Source organism: Acyrthosiphon pisum, unplaced genomic scaffold (genome assembly GCF_005508785.2).
Source record: "Acyrthosiphon pisum isolate AL4f unplaced genomic scaffold, pea_aphid_22Mar2018_4r6ur Scaffold_18292;HRSCAF=18968, whole genome shotgun sequence".
In the NCBI taxonomy this organism is placed as follows: domain Eukaryota; kingdom Metazoa; phylum Arthropoda; class Insecta; order Hemiptera; family Aphididae; genus Acyrthosiphon; species Acyrthosiphon pisum.
In genome coordinates this window covers 1-11,122 of record NW_021767419.1, presented here as the reverse complement: position 1 = coordinate 11,122, position 11,122 = coordinate 1, and the positions used below count along the sequence as shown (strand labels likewise).

Here is an 11,122-nt window from a genome sequence, read left to right as displayed (position 1 = left end):
CGGTTTTTTTTTATGTATAACGCGTTATAAGTACTAATAAATATTATGATATGATTAATTTGGAATTTATTATACGTACCTAATATAATATTATGTCTTATACCTAGACTAACATACCGTCTCTGCTCAGAATCGTTTTTCTTATACAATGATATTATATCATTGAATTCAAATTTAATACCATCCATTATACAGTGACCCACTTGTAACCTACTGTACAGCAGAGCGAAATCCATTTACCCACCTTTTTTTAGTTTTTTTAAACTGGTGCCCACTCTTTTTACTGGACATGTTTAATCTATAATATAGTAATTGATGTTTTCTTATACGTAACCAGGTCCAGGTAGGTACTGATTAAAGTGGTGAGCACTCTAGTCTATAATCGTAATCGATTAGCAGATTTCTGAGCAGTATGCACTATGCAGGAGACGCGTCGTTGCAATGTTTATTATTATTAAGTACTTCATCAAGACTTCTGATTTCCAGAATTAATTCCAGTATTCTAAGAATAGACTGCTGGATGCCGGGTGTGGTGTGGGCATAACACGTTTCCACCAAATGTGTATCTTTCCCTTTACCACCAATACTCGTTTCCACCAAATGAGATATTGACCATTTCGCACGTTTCCACCAAGACAAGTTATACACTTCGATTATATTAAAAGCTCTTGTAACTTGTAAGTAATAAATTTTTGTTTATTTATTTTGTATTTTGTTTCCACGTTTACTCTCAATGATTTTAGCTTAAGCTTTGACCATTATAAATTTTAAAAGTTTCACTCGCACAAATAACGTTTTATTTTACCCATACAACTGTTACGCATAATTTAAACTGTGCAAAATTTAATAAAATATTATTTTAGTTAGATAATATCGTTAGATAATGGTTAATCGATGTAAATGGTAAGAATTATGACGCTTTAACTTATAATAGAATACAATAAGCGTGTATAGTATAATGATATATATACATAATATCATATATATAGTCATATACGCATTAATAAATATATTCAATAATTGACAAACTAAAGACTAATTACCAGAACACATTTATATTATTACTAGCCGTCTCACCCGGCATTGCCTGTGTAATTTTTCAAATATTAAATAATTGTTTACATTAATATTACTTACAAGAGCTTTTAATATAATCGAAACTCGAAGTGTATAACTTGTCTTGGTAGAAACGTGGTCAATATCTCATTTAGTGGAAAAGGGAAAAGTACACATTTGGCAGAAACGGGTATTGGTGGAAAAGGGAAAGGTATACTTTTGGTGGAAACGGGTACCGCCCTGTGGGGTGATGCGGGGATATTCCGGTTAATATCCATAGATGATATAAGAATGAATAGGACATGCCTATACCAGTTCCATATGGGGCCGTGTGCTTTTTTGGGGAAGAGAGAACGTAAAGAGAGAAAGACGATATGAGGCTTAGTTAGTTATTTTAAAAATAACAACTTAATGAGTTAAAAAAAATCGTGAACTTGCCCAGCGTTGCAAGGTTATTTGTAATATTAAAATGCTCTGATTTTTACATAACCATCTTTTCTGGCAGAAAGTGAATTTAGTTGATACTTTTTTCGGTGGCGCAAAATATTTACTCGTACTATGGTATACTATAATCTATTCCTGGTAGTTGACCCAGTCGCTCGACAAAAACCGGTCGAGGCCTCGCAGGCTGCTGCGTCTTCGCGCTAGTGGTGATCGTCGCCAGTAGCAGCTGCCTCCTACTACGACGAGCCCTGCCGATCGCTGAACATCGCTGCCCATCACAGACCGGTGGTCTCCTGAACGTTCCAGCGGCACAAGTGGGTCAACTTACGGGGAATAGAGTATATGAACAACTTAAGACGATAACCGAGCGGTGGACGAGTTTCCGTCAGATCCCCATCCGGCAAAGTCTAAACAAAAATCCCTCGCGTCTGGTTGGCTGACTGGTTTTTGACTGTTACAAAAATGCGACGAATGTGAGGAGGTCGCGGTGTTGATATGGGCGTGTCTTACCTACGACCTCGACTGGTCATCGTCTCAAGTTTGTCATAGTATAGATGGCAAGGCGATGTGACTACCAGCGATTACAACGGTACGCTACATTACTAACCTCAAGCCTGCGCTCAACCTATGGTAACCCCGGGTTTGATTACTTATTTTCAAAGACCTTAAATGGTTATAGGTTTGTCTCATTATAATTATACAATGAAGAAATTAACACTCAAAATAAAACAAAAATAGATAAAGTATTGTTAATCATTAGACTTGTTTTATCTACCATATAAGTTGTTTATATTTTTTGTAATTTTTGTAGTTAAATGTAGATATTGGGGTATTGTTTTAGTAAATCAAGTCCTGTTTTAACAAAGTGTACTTGTTTTTAAAATATTGAAAACTATGAAATGTTTAAATTGGTTTTTAGAAAAGAAAGTTTTCGGTTTGCTTATTTTTTTTTTTGATTTTTTCTTGAGCTGTTATTAGTTTATTACTTTCTACTATCTTTAAGATTTCCCGAGCCAAGCTGCTTTCCCAAAATGTAGTAATGACTGTGTCATGGCAGTTTCTACCTAAATAATATTAATGTCTAAAATTATTTTGTGTTTCAGAACTGTAAGTAAAACTGAAGAAGGAATAAATACAATTGATACTAAAATAAAAACGGAAAAAGAAATAAAAACTGAAAATGATTTTATCGAGAGTTTTCAATTCGAAGGAACAGTTTTAAACGATAAATACTCTTCAGAATTTATTACTATTATGAATTCGGACAAGATATCCAATTTAAAGAACATTCAAATAACCTGCAAAGTGTGCGGTAAAGAATTTTCTGATTCAAATAAATTTCAAGTCCATAAGAAATGTCATACTAAAAGTGATCATTATAAATGCAACACTTGCAATGTATCATTTGATTCAAAAGGACTTTTGACAAGACATATGAAGATTCATTCCAGTAAGAGAGAAAAACCTTTCATATGTGACATTTGTAATAAATCGTATTATGTTAAATCACATTTGAAATCACACATACTGATTCATATTAAGGCCCATGCCAGAAAAAAATCATATAAATGTGATATCTGTGATAAAGTATTTTCTCAAGCAGGGCATTTAGCAAATCATACTAAGGCCCATGCCAGAAAAAATTCATATATATGTGATATCTGTAATAAAGTTTTTGATCAAAAATGGTATTTAAAATGCCATATGAGGACACATACTGCAGAAAAATCTTATAAATGTGATATTTGTAATAAACTATATTCTCGAAAAGATAGTTTAAAAACTCATAAAAAGATACATATTGGAGAAAAGACATTTAAATGTGATGTCTGTGGTAAAGGATTTTATCAAGCACAACAATTAAGAGGCCACGTGAGAACACATACTGGAGAAAAACCGTATCAATGTGAAATCTGTGGTAGATTATTTAATCAAACATCAAATTTAAGAAACCACAGAATTACACATACTGGAATAAAGTCGTATTCATGTGACATCTGTAATAAAGTGTATTCTCGACCAGACGTTTTAAGAATCCATAAAAAGACACATACTGGAGAAAAGCCTTTTAAATGCGATATTTGTGACAGAGGGTTTGCTATTATATCAAAATTAAATTTCCATAGAAAAACACATACTGGAGAAAAGATATTTAAATGTTACATTTGCAAAAAAAAGTTTAATCAATCAATAGATTTAATGGTTCATAGAAAGACACATGTCACAGAAAAGCTATTTAAATGTAACATCTGTGATAGTACATATTTTCGTGCACATGGTTTAAAAGTCCATAAAATGACACATACTGGAGAAAAACCATTTAAATGTGACATCTGCGATAAAAGATTTTATCAAACAGCAAGTTTAAAAGTGCATATGAGGACACATACTGGAGAAAAATTGTTTAAATGTACTATTTGTGATAAATTGTTTTCTCGAAAAGAACATTTAAAAATCCATACAAGGACACATACTGGAGAAAGGCCATTTAAATGTGATATATGTGATAAAAGGTTTAATGGGTCAGGTGATTTAAAAAAACATAACAGGACACATACTGGGGAGAAACCATTTAAATGTGACATATGTGATAAAAGATTTTCTACATCAAGTGGTTCAAGAGTCCATAAGTGGAAACGTCATTCTGGAGAGATGATATAAATGTGAAATCTGTGATAAAGAGTTTTCTATACCAGACGGTTTAAAAATCCATACAAGGACACATACTGATGAAAAGTGTTAAAAATACAATCATTATAAAATTGATTCAATTCATAAATAAAGCAGGTTCAGGTACATAATATGTTGCAACCCTCAGTTAAATTCTGTGGTAACAGTAATGTTATATTCTTCATATTGTTAGTTTTAACAAGCCATTTTATCCGTTTTTGTGTCTGTACAATTTGAATTATACTTTCTAAATTAATACCTTTTATTATATTTTTATTTGTTTTTACATTTAACTGTAATACTGCTATATTTATATTTTATTCTATTATTAATTTATGAATATTTCATAATATACGGAGCCCCGCCATTTGAAGAAGTATAACTATTTTGATTTAATTAACAAAATTTATAATAACAATCGTTTTGCCTACTAGATAAACATATGCCAAACTATTGTATCGTTTCATCGCTTGCTCCTTGTATTACATTCCTATTTTATTTCAATACATGTTAAAATGTACTCAGTATAAATAAGTGTCCAACATCAAAATCCTCTTCTATACCCCCCGTTTGGTATTAATCTGTCACTTCGGATACAACTTATATTAGTGATGGTTAACATTTTTATTGTTACAATAATATACCATGTAACGTACTAACACTGTATATTTTAATTAAGATGACGCAGCCGTAATATTTATCGATAAAAACAGGTCTACGAAAATCAAACTAAACGCTATTAACAAATGGTTTAATGAAAAAATAACCTATAATTCAATTTCTAGAGCACAATATTTAAGAGACAACCTCATTGGCGTTTTTTGAAATATGAATTATTTAAAAAGTTTCAGTTGTATAAAAATCGTAAAAAAAAAGTGTTTGCCTTTTATAACGAGCTGTATATTTGAATAGAACATAATTCCGATGAGGTTGTCTCCAAGGTATTGTTTTCTATACATTTCATAATAGGTATTTTTTATCTAAAATCGCTTTTTAATGCTGTCTTGTTTGTTTTCCGTAAACATGTTTCCGTTGTTCGATTACATTTTTTATTGCTGTAATTATAAACAGTTCTAACAGTTCAAACAGTTCTAGGCCTTTTTCTACAGTTGACATTGTACCAACACTTCTACAGGAGATATCTGAACGGGAAAGATTCTCACGTAATGTCATTATTCGTGGTATTCCTGAATCTACTTCTTCTATCCTAGCTGATAACTTGTGATACATCAAGAATAACCGAAGCCATACAGCCTTATTTTCCTGCTCTTCCCACTAACATAAAATCAATTAGATTAGAAAAGCCCAGTGGTAGACGACCACGCCCTTTAAAAGTTTTTCTTTCCTTCAGAGAAGTAGCTCAAAAACTTATTGCTGACTTCAATATCGGTGTAAGGGACCTTCCTTTTTTTTTTACTATAGGACGTTCAACGAAACAAAATCCGTTGAAGTGGCCCTATAGATAACCGCATCCCTTCCCGGTACATTCCGCTGGAACTACGCCGGGAAGGGAGAGTGCCCTACGTTTATTTAAATAAACAGCATATACAATGACAGATATAGAAAATTGTTACAAATTCGGTTATGTTACAACAAAGAAAATTAACCATAGTCTAGGTTGCAGCGATTGTCCGGAACTCCTTCGATTGTCGCTTGACTTCTGGAATCCATCGGCTGCGCTGACTTCTGGAATCCATCAGCTGTGCTGTCTTCATGGCGCTCGTTGCTGTGGCTGCCCCTGTCTTAGCCTCTCCGCTTTTTCCCTGGTCTTCGTGATCCTTGTGATAAGCCTGCTGATAGTAGTCCATCTAATCGGAGAGGACATCATGGTGTCCTTCAAGTTCTCCGGCGATAGAGTTTCGACGTCGAGCTCTCCACAGACTTGCCTCCTCCAGTTATCCCATGCATCGCAGTGGAAAGTGCATGTTCCACGTTGTCTGGAGCGACACCACACTGCGCAGACGATTTCCAATTCTGGATGTTAAACCTGTTGAGGTAGTAAACGAAGCGCCCATGCCCAGTCTGTACTTGGCTCATGTGGAAGTTCACCTCACCGAACCCGCGAGATATCCACTTTCCGATATCCGGAATCAGCCTATACGTCCATCTGCCGTTCTTAGTGTTTGTCCATTCGCTTTGCCAGTCGGTGACAAGTTGGCTTCTCGCTTCTATTTTGCTTTTTTCAAAGGAAACGTCCGCCCTCTCCTTCGCCAAGAGTTTGATCGGGGAATTCCAGATACTACCGCTGCCGCTTTGAAGGAGACGGTTCTGTAGCAACACACCGTCCTAAATTGCGACCGTACATGAACCATGGCCAGTTTCTTCCACCCTCGCACCTGCATCGACTGAGTCCAGATGGGCGCCGCGTACAACAATCTCGAAGTGATGACGCAAGTCAGCAGTTTCCTGACCTTCTCTTTTGGTCCTCTTAAGTTTGGCATTAGGTGTATCGATGCCTCTGGTGCCCTTTTTGACACCAAGTCCGCGTGTTCGGCGTATCCCATTTTTTGATCCACCTGTACCCCGAGGTAGCGCAGGCTCGGCTTGGAATCAATTAAATGGCCGTTGCATGATACCGTCATCTTGTTTCTGGCTCTTCTTCCCGTCAGAACAACTGCCTCTGTCTTTTCAGCTGCAAGAGATAGCCCGTGGTCGAGCATCCAGTTATTGATGGTATTGAACGCCGCTCCGAGCCGCTCTTCCAAGAGGAAGGGTGCTGCGGCCATACATATTACCGCAACGTCATCCGTGAATGCGATTATCTCTACGTCTGTAGGCATAGTTAGCCTAACCAGGTCATCGTAGAGCAGGTTCCAAAGGTTTGGCCCCAGAACCGACCCCTGTAGAACTCCGCAGCTTAATTCTCTGCTATAGTTTCCGCTGTCGTCGGGGACCGGCAGAACTATAGACCTTTCTGACAAGTACGCTTCTAACATTCTGAGCAGGCTGGCTGCGTCGTTCCGTGACCTGGCTGCTATTAAGATGTGGTGCCATGGTGCTGAGTTAAATGCGTTGCGTACATCCAACGTCAGCATATTTACGGTGTTTCGGATGTCCTGCATTTGCTGACTTCACTACGGCTGTTAGTCTTTCTAAGGCGTTCAGTATAGACCTGCCGCTTCTGAATCCATACCGTTCTGTGCGATGGATTGGTTGGTGTCTAGGTGTTCTCTTAGTCTCCTAACTAGTAGTTTCTTGAGTAGCTTGCCGCATCCATCTAGTAATGAGATCGGTCTGTAGGCCGAGGGGCTATCTAGCGGTTTCCCTGGCTTCTGTAGCAGCACCAGTTTGCCGCGTTTCCAACGTTGTGGGAACTGTCCATTCTCCAAACATGCATTAAACGCACGCATGAATGCTGTAGGATCGGTCGACACTGCCGCTTTGATTATTTAATTTAACAGGCCGTCTGGTCGAGGAGCTTTTTGAATCGGGAGAGATTTTGCTGCCGCCTTAAATTCATCGATTGAGAAAGGGACTAACTGCCTTCCGTCGAGGTTTGGCTCCATTGACGTGTGCACTGGCGGTGCCGTCGGGAATAAGGCGTCCACGATTGCTTCTATTCTGCCCGGAAGATTAATTCCCGTGATTGGGCTCTGACGTCTTCACTGCTTCATGACGATTTTATATGGTTTACCTCACGGGTCGTCGTCCACAGTCGCGATGAGGTTGGCCCAGCATCTTTGGCTTCTTTAATTGTTATTGCTAGAAGTTTCCTCTTATCCTTCAACACTTCTTCATGTTTCTGGCTGGCGTTGGCCCCGAGCCTGGATCTTCTTCTCTGGAATAGTCTCCTTGTTTTAAGGCACTCCTTTCTAAGTGCATCTATCTCTGCATTCCACTAGTGCACTGGTGGCCGTTTGGCTCTTTGTTGACGTTTCGGTAGGCATTTATCTGCGCCTGTGTCAACCATTCGACAAGTTCCTCCGCTCGTGCCGCGGCTGGAAAAGTGTGTGAAGTGGATGCTGGCTTTGTGTTAAAGTCAAGGCCGCCTTCAACTGACTGGTCTCTATTTTCTCGACGTCTACCCGTTTCTCGGGGAAGTGTTGGTGGTGACTGCGACTCCGATGTCGAACGTAATGAACCTGTGAAGACTCAGGGATTTGTCCTCACCCACCGTCCAATTTCTAACTGCACCGCTTATATTCGCTGAGGTGAAAGTGACATATATTCCCCTATTCTATATAAGTGACTCTGATTCCCCGCGCACGAATGTCGGCCTCTGTCCATCATTGCAAACCGTAGCGTTAAGTGCTGATATGAGGTCTGCCAGAAGCGTGCCTCTTCTGTCCTCGCGTGGGCTTCCCTATTACCGGGATTTGGCGTTGAAGTCTCCGGCACAGACAACTGGTGTGGGAGATGATCTAATGCTGATTTCCAATCGCAGTAGGAAGTCCGTGAATTCCACAATGCTAGAATTGGGGGATCAGTAGCAGCTGTACAACCTGATCCCCAGGAATTCGACCCATCGGAAGCCTGGAACTGAAGGTCCCACTCGATTTATTGGTAGCTGCCCTAGAACTGCTACGGCCGACGTTTCTGTCGCGTCCAAGAACCAGCCGTCCGCTTCCGAAGGGTGTGCTCGGTTCGGCTCACTGAATAGTAAGACGTCAGCCCCCCATCTAGTAGCTGATGTGAGGGAAGGTCTTGCGCCGCCTGCCGGACTCCTACATTAATTTGCAGGATCCTCATGGTGCATTTGTGGTATCCTCTTCCCTCAAGAGTGACTTGAAGGCACGCCTCTTAGCCTCCTCTGCACTGCAGTTTGCAGCCTCGTGTTCAGTCTCACCACACTCCCTGCAGCGGCCACTCCTGTCCGGACCCTTGCATGCGTCACGATTATGTCCTGATACGAGGCATCTGGGACATCTGCCCATGCGTCTCTCCTCCCAGAGGCGCGTCCTGCAGTTGACGTAGCCCACCCTTAATTTCCCGATTGATAATACCTTTTTTGCTAGGTCAGCCGATAGCGAAACGACAACCCTTTTCTTTCCTCGCGCTTGTTCCCTAGTTGATACCACACTTTCTCGGCTTTGGCGTTGGCTGCGCAGCAGATTGCCTCAATAACCTCGTCTGATTCGGCTATTTCGTCGAGGTCCTGGACGACGATCTTCTAGTAATGAACCAGTTCCTTGACGACTGACCTATCGCCCATAGCTGTGCCTATCGCTTCCATGAGTTGGGATGACAACTCCATGTTGGGCTTTACTCGATTGAGGAGATCTTCGTCTCTCTTTCTCATGAGTCCAATTATGCCCTCAGATGCCACCTTAACTTGACCGCTGCTTTTCAGCTTTCTCAGAGCCTCTGAATATGTGCCGTCTTTGACACGAACGATGATTGCTGGTGGTCTCTTTGCACGTGTCCTGGCCCTAGCTTGCGTGCTTCCTCGTTCTCCTTCCTGGGGTGATTGAGCGGGTAAGCCGGGTTTTTGTGTCTTCCCTTTGTTTTTCCTTACCACCTCCGTCCCCACACAGCATTTTAATATTTCCCAACTATGGTATAAATATTTTCAGGAAAACAATATAGTTGTCAAAATATTTGAAAAAGTTGCGTAAATAATAAGGAAATATTTTATTTACATTTTTTGGCCAAGAAGTTCACTTTTGAAAAATATTTTGTAAAAAATATTAACAAAACATTTTAATCATATTTTTTTAAAAAAACATTTTAATGGAAACATTATAAAAATATTAAGTCAACATTTTTGTGCAATATTTTATTATTTTATGAGAAAAAAATATTTATACAATATTATTAGCCAAATATTCATTATTCAAGCACTCCAAAATATTCACAAAATATTATCATTTCCCAAATGCTGTGTGGGTCCAGGAGGTCGGAGTAACAGTAAAAGACTTGTCATCTTTCCTGGATGTTGGATGGCTGATCGTCCACTGACAAAGGCCTTCTATGTCTCACCAATAGGGTGACTGGGTCTCAGCATCGTTTGTTGCTGTGGCGACATCGTTTTTAGTATCGATATCCTTTGAGTCAACCTTATCTGTCGCTCTTAAGGTGCCTTTTGTCCTCGCCTCAAGAGTTTTGAGGTTCTTGTGCGCCGTGTTATAGGCCTTAAGTACTCCCTCTCTGCTTTCTTTCAGTCCTTGGATGACCTGCTTCAACTCCAGTATCAGAGCCTTAGCCGGTTCGCTGCGGAGCTTGCCGCAGGCTGCCTCTAGTTCAGCCGATTTTATTTGAAGACCACCGTCGTGGACCTGGAGCCGCTCGGCCAAACCTACCATTAGAATTTGTTGTTCAGTCATGGTCACCTCTGTCGTATGGGTCCTGTCTCCAGAGACAACCGATGGTCTGTTCATGGCAAGTGGGAGGTCCGGTGACCCTTGCCCCCTTTATTGCTACCACTTCCCCACTTCACCAGAGACGCAGAGAGGTGGACCGAATCCGAAGGCATCAGTCCCCGCGTCTGATTATATACATATAATAACGTGGCGAACTTTTATAGTACTCGTACGCGTATAAAATATAATTTTTTTGGTAATTAACGATGTCGGGCTTAATATTGTTTTTTACGTCCACCTCAACGACTATCGTCTTCTACGATTGTATTATATATTATTTAGACGTCAAGTTTTTTTCTTTTCTATTTGTAGTAACTAAAATATTATATAAATCCTTCAACTGTGCGTGATAGTGTCTTACTTAGTTTTCTCAGATTGTTTAAGTAGGTATCGAGAAAACAATACTACAAGCAAACATCAATTAAAATAAAATAATATCATGTGCCTATGCAAACTGACAAACTTTATTTATTATATTCAAGTATTTAACACGTCTTTATAATGCACTCTAAACATGCACATTATGCCGTATCGTATCTATATATGTATATATATTACTTCATTTGAGCTGCCCGATTTGTTGAAAATTATGCAGAAGTAACAAATATCAAGTAGTTTCAATTAATTTCGATATATACCAAACGGAATTTTAT

The 11,122-nt window shown here is 39.3% G+C and overlaps 1 protein-coding gene across 1 annotated transcript; it reads left to right on the top strand.

Moving 5' to 3' along the window:
* The first annotated feature begins 1,006 nt into the window (after nucleotides 1-1,006).
* On the top strand, nucleotides 1,007-4,220 carry LOC100575808 (zinc finger protein 888-like). Its single transcript, XM_008191477.3, has one exon. It carries the CDS (start codon nucleotides 2,578-2,580, stop codon nucleotides 4,159-4,161), a length of 1,584 nt encoding a protein of 527 aa, XP_008189699.2. The 5' UTR covers nucleotides 1,007-2,577; the 3' UTR covers nucleotides 4,162-4,220.
* The last annotated feature ends 6,902 nt before the right edge of the window (nucleotides 4,221-11,122 follow it).